This window comes from Astatotilapia calliptera, chromosome 13, assembly GCF_900246225.1.
Source record: "Astatotilapia calliptera chromosome 13, fAstCal1.2, whole genome shotgun sequence".
Lineage (NCBI taxonomy): Eukaryota > Metazoa > Chordata > Actinopteri > Cichliformes > Cichlidae > Astatotilapia > Astatotilapia calliptera.
In genome coordinates this window covers 22,151,517-22,170,645 of record NC_039314.1, presented here as the reverse complement: position 1 = coordinate 22,170,645, position 19,129 = coordinate 22,151,517, and the positions used below count along the sequence as shown (strand labels likewise).

Below are 19,129 nucleotides of genomic sequence, written 5' to 3'. Positions count from 1 at the left end.
CCTGACAATTTTCTCAGTCGACGTCAGCAGCGCTCCGCCAGCACTATACACAGTGCAGGTAGAGCACCGCTTTCCCCTCCTGAGACGTCTGACGGTTTTGCCAGAATCTCTTCGAGGCAGCCCGAAAGTCTTTTTCCATGGCCTCTCCGAACTCCTCCCACACCCGAGTTTTTGCTTCAGCCACTGCCCGAGCCGCATTCCGCTTGGCCTGTCGATACCTGTCGGCTGCCTCCGGAGTCCCACAGGCTAACCAAGCCAGATAGGACTCCTTCTTCAAATTTGTAATATGAAATTGTCTCACTTCAACTACAACGCATCTAAAATTTTCCACCACCTGTAGATTTTTGTCTATGTGTATTAGGAGAAAAGCGTAAACAAAAAAGCTTGATAATGCTTACAAAACCTGTAAATCTACATAAAAATGTACTAACGCCTTCATTAACCTGCAACATGTTAATGAACTCTCACCACTAACAAGTACACTACAGAAAGAGAATACAATGCAGATGCTCTGGCTGATAGTAAAAAAATTAATCTAATTTTTTAAAAAGGTGGATATTTATTGCATTTAGCACAGTTGCTTCGGTTAGCATCTATGCTGAGCTTTAAGTCAGGGTTTTTTGTGTCACAAATATGGCTCGCTTTTTCACCAGCTAAATCACCATGGTAACATAAGCTGAACACATAACATGAATAAAAACAGATTATGTTCAGACTTTTCAGTTTAATATCAGCTATTTTATTTTAATTCATTTTATTTACAGCATATTTTAAGTGTAATCCTCTACTGGGAGAATATGATTAATACATAGGAAGTTGCTTACGTTGCTAATATCATGAATGAAGCCCAAATGTAAAGTTATGGCAGTGGAAATTACTGTAGCCGGAGGTAACTGCAAATACAACTTCTCTCTGACTGGGGTTTTAGGTTTAGCCACATTACCTAACACAATGAAAGCCTGCTCATGTTGAGCTTCCCCTATAATGTCGTTATGCTTTTCAGATTGGTGTGACAGTTTTACCTTGAAGGCTTTGACTCCAGAGCTGCGGTGGTTGACTGTGGTGGCTACCAGGCTCTTCCAACCTTGAGGGTCGTCCTTGTAGGGCAGCTGGCCAGCCCGTAGTTTTACATACAACACCCCATCTCTCGACAAGATGGACCTTAGAGAGATAACAAAAGTAAGATTCGCATTTCCATCTAAATTCCACTTATACATTTACAATAAAAAGAAGGAATTATGGTCCTTATCATTTAGCAAAATCATTACTGTAAACCTCTACCAAAGTTATACATGTTCTCTCTATACTTGCTTTAGATGCTGTGTTTCTTTGCTGAGGTCTACAGACAGTTCCCAGTAACGTGGTCCTTTCACTTTTACCTGAAAAAAATATATTGACAAAAATTACAAAAAAAGAGATTTTTCCAGGGTCCAGGGAATGCTTACTGCAGTTAAAATGATTTTGGGTGGCATAAGAAATCAGTGTTGTTAATAAGGAGATTGCAAACTTCTATTCTAGAGAACAGCAGATGATGGTAGGAATGGGGTGAGATTCCCATCTTTGACAAGGGGGACCAAAGTGTGTGCTCCAGCTAAAGGTGGATCACACTCCTCAGCCTTCCCAGGAAAGTCTATGCCAGGATGTTGGAAAGGAGAGTCTTGTCCATTAGTTGAACCTTGGATGCAGGTGGAACAATGCGGTTTTCTGCCTCGTTGCGGAACACTAGACCAGCTCTTTACCCCCTTTATGGGAGTTTGCCCAATCAGTCTACATGTGTTTTGTGGATTTGGAATTTGACCGTGTCCCTCGAAGTGTTCCGAAGGGAGGTGCTTCGGGAGTAGGGGGTGTCTGGCCCGTTGCTATAAGCAATTCGATCCTTATACAACCATTGCAGGGGTGTTGTCTGTATAGCCTGCAATAAGTCAGACGTGTGGTTATTGAACTCATCTACGTCTGCCCTATTCTCAACTATTCTATTCATAATTTTTTTATGGATAGAATTTCTAGGTGTAGCCAGGTGGTGGAAGCCTTCCACTTGGGGGGTCTCAGAATCTTGTCTCTGCTTTTTGGAGATTATGTGATTCTGTTGGCTTCATCAGGTGGTGGCCTCCAGCTCGCACCAGAGTGGTTCACAGCAGAGCGTGAAGCAGAGTGAATGAGAATCAGCACCTCCAAGTCTGAGTCCATGGAACTCAGCCAGAAAAGGGTGGTGTGCCCACTCTGGGTCAGGGACCAGTTACTGCCCCAAGTGGAGGATTTTAAGTACCTCGGGGTCTTGTTCACAAGGGAATGGGAGACTGACAGACGGAATTGTGCAGCGACTGTAGTGATATGGATGCTGTACCAGTCTGTCGTGGTGAAGAGAAAGCCCAGCGTAGAAGTCAAGCGCTTAATTTACAGGTTGATCTGTATCACCTTACCTTATGATCACAATCTTTTGATATTGACCCAAAATAAAAATGTGGATACAAGCAGTGGAAATGAGCTTTTTCTGAAGAGTAGCTGTCCTTTCCCTTGGAGATAGGCTGAGAAGTTCAGCCATCCGGGAGAGGGTCAGAGTAGAGCCACTACTCCTGCACTTCAAGAGGAGCCAGTTGAGGTGGTTCAGGCATCTGACAAGGATGCTGCCAGGGTGAGGGAGGATGGATGGATGGATGGATGGATGGATGGATGGATGGATGGATGGGAATGCGGCAACCCCTACAGGGAGCAGCCAAATAAAGGCAAAGAAGAAGAACAACTATTCTCTGGCTTTACCCGTTTGAGAAGTTGCAGCTCAGGAAGCAAGGTAGGAGCCATCAGTTCTACTGTTGTCTCGTCATACCACTTAGTCTCCTGAAAAGAAGAGGAAATAGTGTCACTCACAAAGTTCGCCTGTAAGATCTCTAAGCACCTTACAATTTCACCAAAGTGCACTATCACCCTTTTATCCGTACAGGGTATTAATACACATAATATTTTATAGAACTGAAACATACAAAACGATACACATTTGATCTATATTTATACACAGTGTCACCAAAAAAACTGCAACAGCAGTATAGAATAGCAGATTGTATGTGAATGTAACAGTATAACAACATGAGGGACAGCACCCCTAAATTCATTCACTTAAATTCCTTTTGAAACAAACCATCTCCAAGTCTGAGTAAGCTTTGACAGATCTTAAAAAGCACACTCACACTTTTACACACACACACACACACACACACACACACACACACACACTGATCTCTCCCAGCAGCAGAATTTATAGCTCTTGCAGTTTAAAACACAAATAACAGTTTAATTAGTTTTAGCAACAGTTGAAGATGAAAAGCAAAAGACACACAAAGGGATTGAAGTAATGATTCTGTACACAAATAAAAATTAGATTCAATTTATCTAGCCCTACAACAAACTGGCAACCTTTTGCCCTGTTACAGCTGGGATACGCTCCAGCCCTCCATGACTCTTAACTGGATTAGAAGAAGAAAAATGGATGAATGGAAGCTTCTATATGGCGGTTGTTTTTTTGAAATGTGTAAATTCCCATCTCTTTGGGCTTCCTCAGCGTTTGTCAAACTACGAAACCAGCAAAGAAAGGATTATAAGTGACTCAATAAAATATTAATGAAAATGACTACGACTATATGAAGTAACTGAAAAAGGTTTTGGAGCAGACACTATTTGCTGGGCATGCTAAAATTCACTAATGCTAGAGGCACCATGGAGGTTACAAAGAAGGATCTTGCGTCATTTCTCCCTTCCTCATTTCATCACTCTACAACAGTACTACTATGACAAAACAATTTTCTTGCTCAGAGCGCATCATTTCAAAAGTCACTGGTTTTGCTCTGTAGCCCTTTTCTTTAAAAAAAAAAAAATTTTTTTTTTTAAAAAATGAGTAAAGACTTTTTCCTGACACACCTCTCAACTGATTTCCTCTCATTTTAGACACAAGCATGTTGAGACCAACTGTTCCAAGAAAGGTTTGCTTGTGGACTAAATTTGCAGAGAGTTAAGTTCTGAAGAAATGAGCAATTGCCAAAAGCAGAGAAAAATGCTCCCCAATTAATCCCAGATTATACTTTGTGTGTATTTTACACATTGGTGTAAAAAAGAAAAAGAAAAAAAAGAAAAGAAAATGTTCTTCTTCTTACGATTACTATTTTTTTATGTTGCCGATCAATTTTGACGATGTATTTTTGATCATATGTTATAGCTAGTTTTGCTTAAAGTATGACAATAACTAAACAATGCCAGTGTCGTCTGTCATTTATTTGAGTAAATTCCCATTACCTATTGGCTTTGTTCCCAAGAGTGTCAAATATTTGCTTTTACAGATATAAAAAAAGCCAGCAATTTCTATGGAAAGTATTTACCTTCACACATGAATGGTTGACAACCATTGATACTGGGAAACGGCACCAATGTGCGTCACTGTGGCATCATTAGGATGCCACAGTGACGTACATAAAATTCTAACAATGTACTTGCTGAAACAGAAAACAATTCCTGCTGTGTTTTAACACTAGGGATGTGTGTGTTGCCCTTAATACTAGAAACTTTTTTTCCCTTCAAGACTTTAGAGAGAGGTTTTGCTAAGCAGTTATGCTATTTTCACTTTCTCTTATATAAAACTGAAACCTACACAGTGCTGGATACCAGTTTTGGAGAAAACTAAGGTGCAGTGCAATGACTTTCCTCCATTTACATGTAACATGTTTAACTAAGAGCACATAGGCAGTGAGGCCAGCTTTTATTTAATGAAATTGTCACAGATTAATTTGAAAGCACATCTTTTGTCTTTCAAAATCAAGGATACTTGATCAAAACTAACAACGAGGAAAACAATGAGTGGCATATAAAACTATACATGTCTACATACCAGAAAGGAAACTAAAGTTAACATAGGAAAAGACTATATATTTATGTACAACAACCAGATGTGCAGAAAAAGGAAAACTGTATGAACAGCTGAATTATTGCTAATCAGTTAAATGCAAAATTAGTAGCAAATATATATATATATATATATATATTAGCTACTCATAAGCTGGCATAAAACTGCTGCTCTTAAAATTTTAAAATAGCACCAATATGAATGAGATGACACCACGGTAGCTGATTTTACACTGACATGAAGACGATTTAGTTTGAAAGTGTATGAAATCAACTGTAGAGGAAGTTGACTAGCTAAGAGCAGTTAACACTGATAAAAAAGCAGAACACAGTGGTATAGTGGACAGGCAAGTTTTTCTAACACCTCAAAACGAACAGAAACCATTGTGCACTACACTCTACAATCTGAGTCAGAACGTACATTTGCTTTTGTGTTAATGTAAAAGTGGAGCACAGAGCACAGCGGTGCCGTTTGTGACAATGAGCTGTGACAAAGAATGAGAGGTGGTTTCAAAGGTGGCTTTGGGACAGGAAAAACTATGTTCAATTTTGAAACATGAACCTAATGGTCATTCACAGGTATTAGGTTGGTACATGTTTCTTGTAACCTGACCTTGTAAGTGACCTCTAAAAGGGCATAGCAAGGCTTCAGGGAGTCCACATCCACAGGGACGAGCAGTCGAGGCTCTGCAGCCAGCACAGCCAGGTGCCGAAGGGCCTGCAGGTGGTAGCTACAGCAAACACAGAAATACAAATATGCATTTGTTTTTGTTTTTTTAATTACTAATATGAACGGATAGACATTCATAACAAACATATTGTTTTTTTTAATATAAAGAATGACAGAGAATTGTGTTGTTATTCTCCAAAATTGAGACAAGCTTAGTTTTTTTACTGCAGGTGTGCCATTCTGAATTTTACAGATCATACGCCACTTCAAGGTTACATAATCTCTACACCATATTGGGGCTAACACTCCCAACTCCGTTACTGGTTAAAGGAGCAGAGGTGTAGTGCTTGAAAAGTTTTCCTACCATTTTAGCTATGATGTTCTAAGTATTGGACAACTAGGCTGACTCAACAAAAACGGCAATGCATTTCAGCATTTAAGAAAAGTGAAGTCAGAATTAAGGAAGGGGTTTTTGTTGGGTCTTAAGTCTCTGAAATGATAGTTGAAAATAAATTTAAAAGGAAACTAAAGCCACCTGAATCAGCAGCATCGGGGAAGGATTTGTGCAGGTTGTCCAGTACTTTTTTGGCAATCAAAGAGCAGAGACGGATTCTGAGCTTGTGGATACCATGCCGAAAGCACATCAGCTAATGAGTGCCAGAATATCTTTTTTTTTTACACCAAATCTGGCCAATGAGCATGGGAAAGACTTCACCAAGAAATAAAATTGATTGAAAACCAATATCAGGGAAGATTTAACTTGAGTGCTGGTTTTTGCACAGATGAATGGATGTGCAGTACCAGCGCAAAAGCAAGCACCACAAATATTTTTAAGCACACTGCACTTATTTTAAGCTAAACTGATAGAAAGATGCTTCAATGCATTTCTTGCATCGTCTTCTTATTTCTTTTCAGAATAAAACACCAAAAATATTTTGGTGGGAAACATCTAAACACATCTAAAATTAGTGTAAAGCACTGTGCAAATTTTATAGAAGTTGTACAACAACTAGTACAAAAACACATGAGAGAGCCACACAAGCAATCATCTGTCCATCACTAATGAAATGATCACAAAAATCATATTCTTATAAGTTTCTATTGCTACTTTTTGGTACTTACACAGGTTATCAACTAAACTCTTATTTTAATATTGTGCGCATATGTATTAGTCTCACCGGTTGTCAGTGCTGTGAGCAGGGAAGTGTGGATACAGGGCACACAGCAGAGCAGCGATGGCTGAATTGGAGGTACTGAGGGTGTACCTGAAAGATGACGTCAAACAACATCACTAAAAAAAAAAAAAATACAAATACACCGTTCTTTCTTTTCACAAAACATTAAAACATGTTCAGTACATACTGATGGGTTTGTAAGGAGAATTTAATTACACAAGCCATTGTAAAGAAAAACGACAACAATAAACTTAAACAATAGAGTACTGTACATAAGTCTTGAGTCACCAATGATAGAGACTTCCAAGTAATCTTACACTGCAACTTAGTGGCAGCAGGTCTTATGGAGTGAGGAATCCAATTTTGAAATGTTTGGTTCAAATTGTTGTCATTTTGTACGAAGGTCAAGCAAGAGCTACAACAGTGTCTACAGCTATCTGTAGGCTCCTTCATGGTCTGAATTTCAGCCAGCTTTTCTGGGGATATTGTCAAAATTAATGGAATTCTGATCCATAGCAAAATATTCAGAAATAAGATATTCCTCAAGACTTTTGCACTGTTTTTAATCTAAATATATATTTGAAGAACCTTGTGTATAAAAGCAAAACACATTCTTCCACATAAACTTTGTGTTCTGTTAGTTAAAGCAGGTGAGTGCTGTAATCCAGTTAAAACCTTCAGACTGCAGTAGAGCCACTTAAACGTAATAGCTGGCAGTTAAGCATCTACTTTGACTCAACATTATTAAAATGACCCCATTAGTCATACAATAAAGGCTTCTTGTGTCTGGAAGGTTACTGAGGTTCAACTGGGATAAAGGATGTTGCTCTTCATTTAATGGCTCCTTAATACTTTTAATTCCTCTACTCTAGTAGTTCCAAACGTCAGGGTCAGCATGCCCTAGAGTTTCATAGAGGGTGTTACAGAAGTCCTGCAGCAAGTACACAGTAGACAGATAACACAATCATCATGCTTCAAAAAAAAAACAACCAAACTATTTCCAGCTTCTCAGTTCTTGATAAAAGTGAAAATAGTTTGGGCTTTGGGGCACAAAAATGACAAAACAATCATAGTAAGAAAAATCGACACTTCTGTTAAACTAAATGTCTAACTTTTGCTTATACATTCCTTGAGACAGAATACCCTTATTGTACCCCTATAGCCTTCTAATAATTGCACTCAAAACGCTGGTTTCAAAACAGACAATGGCATATGGCAAAGGGAAAACAAGGACAAACAGGATGTCCTTAAAATCCTAAAACAATTGGGAGCCACTGCAGTGCTCTCTACCAAAATACTGTTTACTTTATACCGCTACACTAAAAGCACCTCAGTCCAATGAGGTGCTTTAGTGAAGCATCATCAGTTTTCTATTTTAAGCAAATAAAGATTTTTTTTTCTGCTTGTAGCACTGAGTCAGTCAAACTGACTAACAGCAACATTACACGACTGAAGAGTCCTACCATTTGGGCGCCTGGCTGCTGCTTAGACTAAAAGAGGGATGAATGCTAACAATCAGTTCTTTTGAGTCACTTTCCTTTTGTGGTGCGCTTGACATTTTCAAATTCTGTTGAAATGAATGAACTTCCAGGAGACTGAGCCAAAACAAAAAAGAAATAAATCCAAACAAAATAGGGGCAAGTAGCAGAATCTAACTCTAGTTCTGAGTCTAGCATTTTAGTCAGTGTCAGTGGGACAAGTATAATATATCTTATGTGCTCATGCTTAACTAGTACAAACTGAAACTCATGCAAACAGAAAGAACTCGTGATAGAAAAGCCACAGTCACCTTTGAAATACAGATCTAAGCCCTCTTCACACAAACTGTGTACACTGTTGGAAGAACTGGATTGAGCTGCCCATTCTCACATAAGCAGTGAAAATGGGCAGACAGTGTTCTTACTACTAGAAATACAACATCTGAGGCAGAATAAAGGTGCTGTAGGGTGAACTGTGTAGGGCAAATGAACACTGGCTCACAATATCTGTCCAGTTATCACATGGGACCAATCAGACATCAAACAGTCTTCGTACTAGGGAGGTGACAGTTTAAAAATTATTCAATGTGAAATCCAGCTGTGTCAGACACAGTTTGCGTCACTTCAGTTTCCTACTGGGGGACAATTACCAAGCTCTATCTCAATTGAGATCCAATGGGAAGAGGAAATTAAATACGGTAAGTAAATAAAGAAGGAGAGGTTGAGGAAAGGGGAAATAAAGAACAAAAAGGATCACCAAATAAAGAGACCAAACGTAAATAGGAAAAACATACGTGAGAAATTGAATGAGGAAAAAAAGAAGGGCCATGATGTAATGATAACTGCTAAATAAGTGGAAAGCAAATGTGACCAGGACATTTTCAATGGAAACAGAGAAACTAAATGACATACGAGCAGACAGCGAGACTGCAGGAAAAGTGACAGTGAAATAGCATGACTCTGCTACCCAGCATGACCTACAATCTCTGAAATGACACAAGACAAACTGCTTATGAAAATATATGCTATCGTGCAGAGCATTCAAACCTGCAGTCCTTACAGTGTGTGGGCTTTCAGCTGGCAGGTCTAAAATAAAATGTGACCTGAATGAAATGAAAAGGTCCATCTGATTATGGCTGTAGGTGGAGAGATGTTTTTGCAGAATGTGATGAAAGAGTGGGAGCTGTTGTTTCTCTTCAAAATACACAGACCAGGGTCAGCGGTTTGAGGAACCTGGCTTGGGTGTGTGTTTGCGTGCACATGTGCGCATGAATGTCATTCATTATGTGGAACACAGCACTCAAAGCAGACTTTTTTTGTATTTGTGTGGCTAACCCACGCTGTGCATGTGTACGTGTTGCATATGGTCTTTCCCAGAAAAAAGCAGGGTGGGTGTGGGTTTGCATGTATAGATGGATGGATGAATGCATGCAATTGTTCAATTCAGGTGTCATATGACAGCCTACATACAGAATATAACTCAAACCTCAGTGTCATCCTTCATTCAAGAAGCATGAGCAACATCAAAGTGTGTGTGTGTGTGTTGGTGTGTGTATTTATTTTTTGAAGCATGATTCCTTAGAGGTTGTTGTGGAAGTTTAAAACAATGCCCACCTTGTTGGTACCTTGCCTGTTGTATAGTCTTGAAATGATTTTATGTATGTAAACATTTGCGTTTATCTATGAGTATATTGTACAGTTTTTTCTTCTTACTGTTATATTTATTACTACTGTACTTCCAAGCTTTACAGTTCTTCAGAAAAATCTACATCAGAGAACCACATTGTTTCATTGTGTGAGATGTTTCTCCAGTATCTTGAATACTGGAGCCACCGTTGTTAAGATATCATCAGTACAACACTAAATATGTATTCATCTACAGCTGAAAATAAAATGCAGCAAATGGTCTAGTTGATGCTTTTTGGAAACAAAAATGATTAAAAAAAAAGCCAATAAAAAAAAAACCAAACCTATATTTAATATTTAGAGACTAGAATATTTGTCACCTCATCAAAAAGTTATTTAGGACAGAGTAAGCCATCGCTAGCCAAGAGTTAGGCTAACTACAAGAAAACCAGCCTGATCTTTATGTTCAAGTAAAAACACAAGTTCAGTGATTACAGAAATTGCTTTACCGGCCACTCTACCCTTTCCCCAAAGCAACTTGACAAAAGCCTTTTGATTTTTGGCCTGAAAATGCACTTCAGCTATGAATAGATAATTGACAATTGATATGAATTCAAATGTATTATAGTTTTATACTAGTTTTCTTCACTTGCAATAAGGAATATATTTTAATAAATTTCAATGGGATTGGGAAAATGGCCATATTTTGGTTGTTCCCATCTCACCTGCCTCCTCCCAGAAAGAGCAGACCCAGTGCCATGTGATGAGCCATGTGGAAGCCATAGTTCATTTCACCACCAGTCCGCTTGTGGAAGAAACGACAAAGCTGCAGGACCTTCAGGTTTCCTGTACCAGACATCACCATGGACATAGCCAGCAGAATCATTGACAGGCAGGTCTGGAGGTTGTAAAATGTGTGCTAGGGAAGAAAAAGAAATCAAAGAGAAAATAATTTAACTGTAAGTAGATGAGGTAGCACAACATTGTTTCTTACTGTTAACAAAGTCAAAAATATAAAACACTCACAGCACCCACAGCAGCTGTACCAGCAAAGGACATGATTGTCATGTGGGTCCTGGCCAAGCTATAAAGGCAGTCAAAGGCATCAGAGTTGGCAGAGCCAGCAAACCGTAAACCAAGTGCCAAACAGGCCCCAGCTGTAATGTAGTCTTGGGCTTGGCTAAGAGAAACAAATACAATCAATTAGCAGAATTCAAATGTATAACATGAGTTGATGTTTTTGGCTTCAATACTTACGCCATCGTCTCCATGTTAATGTCCTCTGAAGGGTCAAAAGTCCCTCTCATGATCTGAAAACAAAATGAAAGTTGAAAACAAAATATAGACATGAGTGGTCAGGTTTCAGAAATAATACTTTTGACAGTATTTATTTGCTAAATTAACTGAAAACTCACAAAATTCTCATGATAAAACTATGGAAATAGAAAGTAAACATCAGGGAGGAAAGGGCAAAAGAAAAATCATAGGCAGTAAGGTGACAGTGGTTTAGAGTTAGCTTGCTCTCTCATGTTTGTGTGTGGCCAGCTTCATCCCATAATCCAAAGACATGCAGTTACTGGGGCTAGGTTAAGTTAACTGGTGATTCTAAATTAGCCTGACTGTCTCTCTCTCTCTCTCTACTGGTTGTGCAGCAAGCTGTCCAGGATGTACCCTGCCTGGGTCCTGTTGCAGCTGGCATAGGTTCCAGCTAGCACATGACACTGCACAGGGTGAACTTAAGAAAATGGATGGAAGGAATGAAAAGATATTAAAGCATAAATCTCTGTATAGTGCTGACTATAATGCAGCTATTCATACCTGATTAGAAGGGCAATAACCTGTTTTGAGTGTGCCAAGGTTCTAGTTACTAGTATTTATTGCCATTCAAAATACAAACCACAAAAATGTAGTTTTACATATTTATATCCAGTGGTGTAAATTATACTGTAGCAGTGTTTCTTAAACTGTGGGGGTGGGCCCCCCTACTGGGGGATAAAGTCATTGCAGGGGGGCGTGGACAACCAGAAGAAAAACATAAAAGATGGGAGTGAAACTAAACTGAGTTGAATGCTATCATGCTGACAGTCTTTTTAGTTATCTATTTGACAGGGGGAAAAAAAACATGAAATGGAATACATTTATGTTATTAAAGATTAAAAGTATGGGATTATTTTTTTCCTTTTTGTCATAAAAAGGCAGAACAAGCCTGAATTAATTATTTGATACTCTTCCCAAGGGGAAAATATTTCTGGCAGTTTTGCTGACCAATACATTGAATTTTCTTCATCATGAAGATATCAAGCAACAAACACTGCAATAAACTATCCACATCTACAGGTAAATGCTTGGCTGATTTACAGATAAAATTTTGGCCTTGGTCAAATTTATCTGAGTTTATGTTATCAGTAAGCCTATAAGGACATAGGAAGTTAAAGGCTAATATGCAGACTATTTGTTTTAAAGTCACTGTAATTATTCACAGTGTTATCAGACACGGCTTATTTTCCTGCCATTTCTCAAGCTTAGCGGCCACACAGGTTTTCGCTGTTCTATAACTATATTTACATATACACGTTGGACATTTTTTAATGTTTACTCTCCCAGTCGTTTGTTGAAACATCTCTAAGATGTTTCCAAGTTGTATTTTGCTCAGATAACTTTTCTGTTTTTAGAAATAGCCTTTTTCTTGTTTATCCACTGACGCCATTTCTGCTCATGTAAACTACCCATCCATCTTTGGGTGCATCAGTAAAGTACAACTACAGACCAGGGGAAATGCTTTTATTAACAGAATGTAGCTAGAGTCATTATGCTGTTACAGCAATTACCAAGAACCAATATCAGTGCATCTTCCAAAAAATAAGCCACCAGAATTGGCTAAATTAGCTAACTGAAAAAGGGTAAACCTGCCTCCATCCACACAAAACCACACGTCACAAATGGGATTTTCTTTGCAAGTTGTTGATTTGTTGCAGGGTGTGTGGCATCATGGCTCCAAACATGCCCACTTGTTCCTCTTTGTGTGTGTGTGTGTGTGTGTGTGTGTGTGTGTGTGTGTGTGTGTGTGTGTGTGTGTGTGTTGTGCTTATTCTCACCTGTGGGATGTTACTCTTGACCCAGATAGTATTAGGCAGGATTTCATCCCACATGATAATACACCGGGCCAGAGTCTTTAGGGGTAGAGAGAAAAGAAGAAGAGACACAGGTATATCAGATTAAAATATAGAAAGGTGGGAAAAAAGATCACACACAGAAACACACAGAGCTAGATCCACACTAACCCTCAGGAGCAGAAACTCTGGCTTAATGAAGTCCAGGAGGAACAAAGTATCTGGAGGTTTCAGCCAATCAGCAATCGACCTAGTGGGCGAAACCATGATGAGAAAAGGGAGTGTTAATACCTTCTTTCAGCACCCTCTCAAACAACAGATAGCAGATGAGTTTTAAAGAACCTCTTGACCATTAGACTGTTAGAAACTGGAGGAGTCTCAGTCTGATGTAGTGTAATGTCACTATTTTTTCCATCAAATAGGCTATGGTGCTCCAGTTACGGTTCACGTGGGCAAGAAGTGGTTAGAAAGTCGAACACAGCACAGGACATTTTGGCCATTTTAAAGAAACACCCCACCAGCATTACAGAGTAATTATGGTGGAAAGATTCTGTGCCCCTTGAACAATTTGCTACTTCTAATTCTATAACACCGGTATTACATTTTTTGGGGGGTAAATATTTAATGTAATATTTTTATGTTTTTTTTCCCAGTTTATTCTATCTAGTTCTGTTTCTCCTAATAAAATAAAACACTTGTCAGCAGAGTATCTCTTTTTAGATTGTTTTGTCACACCATGAAGAGTATGCCTACACTCTTTGTATACAAATTTTAGGAGGTCAGTAGAAAGGAGATAAATCTAAAACAGAAGTCTTTAAGTCGCCTTTCCAAGACATGGAATAAACCTATTTTCATATCAAAACTTTTTTTATTTTATTTTGGAGACAAAAATGTAAAAACCTTTTTTCTCTCACCTGTTGTTGGTTTTGAGGTAGATCATGGCGAGGGCTAGCGTAGCGCCTGGACATGTCACATCTACATTAATAGTGTCACCCTCCTGAAATGACCAATGGTAAGGTTAATTAGCTAATCACAGAAGCCAGACCACTGTTTCATCAAATCATTTGGTCAAACTTCATCTAAAGAGAGGTGTGTCCCAACTGCAAAACCCCTTCACACCTACATAATTAAATATGACAATTAGCTTTTGCAATTGGGATAGTTTATTTAATGCAATATTGTTTACTCGTGCTACTTTAGAGTTTTCTTACACATTTGACATTGGCACATGTGACAACAATAAACTGAGAACAAACCTCAACTAATACGAATATGGAAAATAAAATTCATGAAGATTTGTTTACCAAATCCTTTCCTATTAGTGGGGAAAAAACAATACATCAGCACAGACTGAACATATGAAGAACCATGACATAGTTTTTGAGCTGCAGTTCTTATTGTATGGTAAAATTCTTTAGTAGTTATACAGTCACATTCTCCAGTATTATTTTATCGCATTGAAATAACACTGCTACACTGTAGACAAAAAAAAAAGAAAAAAAAAAAGGGGGTTTCTTTCATGTACCTTGATTTGGTAGCTGGGGGATTTGTGCCTCTCCCGGTTGGCCCCAGCCTGAGCTCTGCGATGTCCCCCAACCATGTACTGATACAACTGCTCAGGGACATTCAGGTCTGTCATCCCAATCAGGTTGCTGCCATGCTATGAGGAGAAAGGGGAAGGAAGAACAAGCAAGGTAAGTGCAGGACAGAAAAGGATGAGAGTAGAGATAAGAAACAAGAGACATGCAGAGACAGATGTCAAAGAAAACCAATATTTGAACTTGGGTTTTGTCCCTTTATTACTGGGCTTCAAGCATCATTAACACCTGACAATATTATGATCTGAGGTTTCTCTTACAGAAGTGAGCAGGTATCCAAGGGACTTTTAAAAGAACTTATGTGGCTTAATAACAGAAAAAAATGTATGTGTACAAAAAAATAAACATAACAATCGGGTTTTGTGAGAAGCTGTTACTTTTTTTTTTTTTAATTAGTTACTATTGCAACAAACAAATGGAAAATGGCAACGTATATTCATATATATATGTTTTTTTGTTTGTCTTACCCCCAGACAGACCATACCAAGAGCGAGCCCAGCTGCTAACGAATAGGACTCTCTGTCTGTACAATATTCCATCTCTGGTCCAGGGGGTCGACCTGAACAACAGACAGACCAAAAGTTACCATCTATGCATGGCAAGAAAAATCTAATTAAAGTAAAAATAAAAGTTCAACAGTGAGACTGGATGCAGTGTTTAAAATGGAGCAACAGAGCTTAAGCAGAACTTCTAACCTGACTGTTTACAATGTCTATTCAAGAAAACAGTATTTTTCTTGCAGTTTGAGAGATACCTATCCATTAAACATGCATTTGGCAATTAAATAATAGCCCAAAACCCAAATTATATTGTGCACTTTTTTTTTCAAGGTGTTACATATATAAAATACTGTTTATTTACTTCAGTGAAATTCATATCCAGCTCTTTAATTAACAGCTTTTAATGTATCCGATTTAAACTTTTAGGTAATTTTATGGAACTTTTTCCCATTGTGTTGTCTCCCTTTTGCGCACACACACTTACACACCTATCTCAGACAGCAAGACTTCAGCATTGTGTCTATGGCCCGTTCCTTGGTACACCAGCCCGATGCCAATTACAGCTGCAACCTGTAACAGAAAAAGAAAAAACAAAGAAAAAAAAACAGATGAAGAACTGAATGATCATCCAGGGAAGATAAAAAGAAATCTCTTCGGGGGTGCGACAGGAAGGGCATCTAGCGTGAAAATCTGACAAATCAAACATGCAGCACTACCTGCTGGGGCCACCCCCTGTGAAGACGGAATTAATCGAAATTAGCTTTATCTTCTTCTTTATACGTACTCACTCTTACCTGAACATTGTGTGGCACGTCCAGCTCAGTGGAAGTGGGCGGGAGAAGGGCAGGAATGTGTATGCCAAGTAGGCGAGTGATCGACATGTCCATGGTGCCCAGTTTGGCTGAAGACACACCCAGGAGGAGCCCAATGCTGGTCATTTCATGGCCCTGAGAGACAGAGGCACCCAGACATTAAATCACAATAAAAACTGCATCTGCAATTATCAGTGATAAACAACAACTTTCTAATATTTCATACACCTAGCAAAAGCTAACAGTAGAGAAATATTATCAAACAGCTTCTCTTCAAATAGTAGTCACTTTTAATAAAATTTAGACTATTACTTATTGAAAATACAGTGTAATGCATGCTCTTTTGCACTAAAAAAAAAAAGCAGTCTAACTGGCTTGATCTGTGACTCTCGTATCTGAGATCATGACAGACAGTTTTCATTAGACCCCTGTGTGCACATTTGTTTGACCGACCACAACATGTTTTAACACAAACAGCATGAAATAGGTGATTGCCGTGCATAGTGAACACATGCCATGAAGTAAGAGGCCATCTGTTGGACAGCCTTCCTTAGCCTTCATAATTTAGACATCATATTATCATTTGACTAAAAGTAAATGAAAATATTCTTGTATTGAATGACAATGTAGACAAAAAGCTCAGAAAATGATGATTAACCATTTACTAGTTTGTGAAGATAACCGCTGGGACCTTGTATGAAATTGTAAAATATGAGTTGCTCTCTTCCAGGGATGTCAAAAATCATGGGTCAAATACGAGTTAAAATACAAACTGAAAAACTAGATACAATGATACAGTTTTTGCTTGTAAAACGCTGACGCAAACTGGAATGTTTAAAAGGTGAATGGCATCACCCCAAATTCTTTTTAAAACCACAGTCATAAACAATTCTAATGAATTCTGATCCTCAGTATGCAATTCTCTATCACAGCAAGAATAGAAACTGTCAAAAAACCACTAGCAACAAACACGCTTCAACCACGTTCATTGCTTTCATTCACACTGGAAGCTGTGACATATTTTACCATCAACTCTCTGCATCTGATTAGTTCATTCTTGTGTGTCGAGCTGTGGATATTTATTTCTGAGCCTTTATTTTAAAAGATCAATTAGTTAGGAGACTATGAATGAGATACTATAAAGCTATTATAAAGAATATAATTTAAAATAAAAGAAATATATACTGGTGAAATCTCGATATTAGGGCAGTTGAGTTCCAAGATTCACCATTACGGTTTTTATACCAACAATATAATTAACGTTAAACGCATACAATAAAAATTTGCAGTGAAAAACATTACCATGTAAATGCAGAGGGGGAAAAAAGAACTCAAAATAGGAGGACATGGTGTAGAACACAATTAGGACTGAGCAGACTTATATTGCATTCATACAATGACTAATACAGGGAAATAACTGTGATTATCATCAACCACAGCTTAAATTTACACAAAAATCAAAATTCAAAACGGGAAATGAAAATGAATCAGTCTTAAACATAGCGTGGATACTCAGTATGGATGAGGTTCAAAGGCTTAGCAATCAATCTTCAAATACCCTTTCACATAGACATTTGAATTTAGAAAAAAAAAAAAAAAGATTTGGCTTGCGACATCCTGTTGTTTTTCTCACCCGAAAGTTGGAAGGAGTTGTCTCATGTCTAAGTTCTCACAAGGGAAAGTTTCACTTTGACTAGCTGCCAAGCTATGACGCATGTTTATGTATAAACTGTATTTAACTTCAAATTTGTTTTCATCTTATCGTTCTTTGTAAGTTGGGCGTGTGACAGAAGCGGGAGCTCTAAATTATTGCAAGAAAACAAAATTTAAAGCACAACCGGCTCTAAACTGAGCATTTAAAGTACAAAGTATTCTTTGAGTGTAGCGTGTTATACATGTACTTACGCACACTTCTTACTTTCTGCTGTAAAACTCAACATAGCAAAGAAATACTGAAATTGTTCCAGCACATGTAAGCCTGTGTGTAGACAGGTGTGCACCTTTGTGAGGTAGTCATGTATGTTCAGCGTGGCCAACTTGGTGAGGTGTCCATTGAGCCCCAAGGCCATAAGGAAGCCTGCATACTCATTAGCCAGCTCAGGGCTCTTTGGCTTGTTGTAGGCAATCCAGGCTGAGTCCACCTTAAAAACAAAAAACAAAATTAAACTATATTTATTGGTATAACACTAATAAATGTCTTTGTTGCAAGAGAATGAGGTTTTTTGAGTATTTACAATTATTAGAATATTTTATTTGTGCTCAGTTTTAATATCCATTTAGCATTACACTGCCCAAAGAATAAAAGACACTCAAACTAGAACAACAGTGACATTGTAACTAATATGGCTCACGTTCCATTCACAGTTATTACCCGTACAACTACTCTTATGCCCATTAAGTGATCATTGTGTGCAAGATTCGCTGAAATCGGACCAAAACCCTGGAAGTCTCCATTCTTGTTAATTATGAAGGAACACAATGACAGTAGCTTTAGCCAGAGTTATAAGCTAAAAGCTAAAACAAGCTGAACAGTATAAATAAATATTCATCAAATGCTTAAATCTGTTAGCATCAATATCATATTTTTTTTCAATACTCTCCAGTTTAACATAACAATGACATTAGAAATAGGTAAGTAGTAAATAAACACGATGTTGAATAAGCAATGTAAAATGTTTTACATTTAAGGTTGGATAAAACTGAAGCTGTGGAACAAGCTAGTGGGTTTTAATTAAAATTATTCTACAGAATTACAGGTAGAGCTAATAGAAAAATACTAATAAAATAATAAAAAATAAAAATTTAATTTTTAAAAACATTTATAGGCCTGTCAACATTAACATTTTGGGGTATTTACTAAGTAACAGACTGATTGATTAAACATGCAATGATTTCAGTCTCACCTGTGAGGCAGGGGCTATTTTAAGCCCAGCAGCTACTCCGTTATGAAAACTGGGCCAGCTAGTCATATTGGGAGGAACATCAATGTTTCCGCTGTTCAGATCTACCACAGTATTCCTCGGAAGGGCACGGCCTGAGGAAGAAAAATAAAAATGAGAAATAATCTGCAAATGCATGTAGTTATTAAAACGTTAATCCTCTTAAACTTTGGAATATTTTGTTCCTGATTTAGCAAAGATAATTACAATGTTTTTTCTTTTTTTGGAAAGTTATGTTTCCTCTAGGGCAGTGATAAATTGTACTGCAACAGCTTTTATTATTGCACAAACTAATTTTATCTTCCTGTTAAATGAACCATTTACAAATTTCCACATT

At 38.0% G+C, this 19,129-nt stretch overlaps 1 protein-coding gene across 1 annotated transcript in view; it reads right to left on the bottom strand.

The window, feature by feature from the left end:
• anapc1 (anaphase promoting complex subunit 1) overlaps window positions 1–19,129 on the bottom strand; it is a 60,513-nt gene that overhangs the window by 15,719 nt on the left and 25,665 nt on the right. Inside the window, exons 32-48 of the mRNA XM_026189811.1 lie at window positions 18,757–18,887; window positions 17,854–17,994; window positions 15,836–15,988; window positions 15,530–15,611; window positions 15,009–15,100; window positions 14,469–14,603; window positions 13,858–13,940; window positions 13,115–13,193; window positions 12,929–13,003; window positions 11,091–11,143; window positions 10,860–11,013; window positions 10,559–10,752; window positions 6,733–6,819; window positions 5,498–5,615; window positions 2,758–2,835; window positions 1,312–1,379; window positions 1,023–1,161 (exon numbers count right to left, since the gene is read on the bottom strand). Of these exons, the coding sequence (XP_026045596.1) occupies window positions 1,023–1,161; window positions 1,312–1,379; window positions 2,758–2,835; window positions 5,498–5,615; window positions 6,733–6,819; window positions 10,559–10,752; window positions 10,860–11,013; window positions 11,091–11,143; window positions 12,929–13,003; window positions 13,115–13,193; window positions 13,858–13,940; window positions 14,469–14,603; window positions 15,009–15,100; window positions 15,530–15,611; window positions 15,836–15,988; window positions 17,854–17,994; window positions 18,757–18,887 (1,862 nt within the window). The remainder of the gene's footprint in view (window positions 1–1,022; window positions 1,162–1,311; window positions 1,380–2,757; window positions 2,836–5,497; window positions 5,616–6,732; window positions 6,820–10,558; window positions 10,753–10,859; window positions 11,014–11,090; window positions 11,144–12,928; window positions 13,004–13,114; window positions 13,194–13,857; window positions 13,941–14,468; window positions 14,604–15,008; window positions 15,101–15,529; window positions 15,612–15,835; window positions 15,989–17,853; window positions 17,995–18,756; window positions 18,888–19,129) is intronic.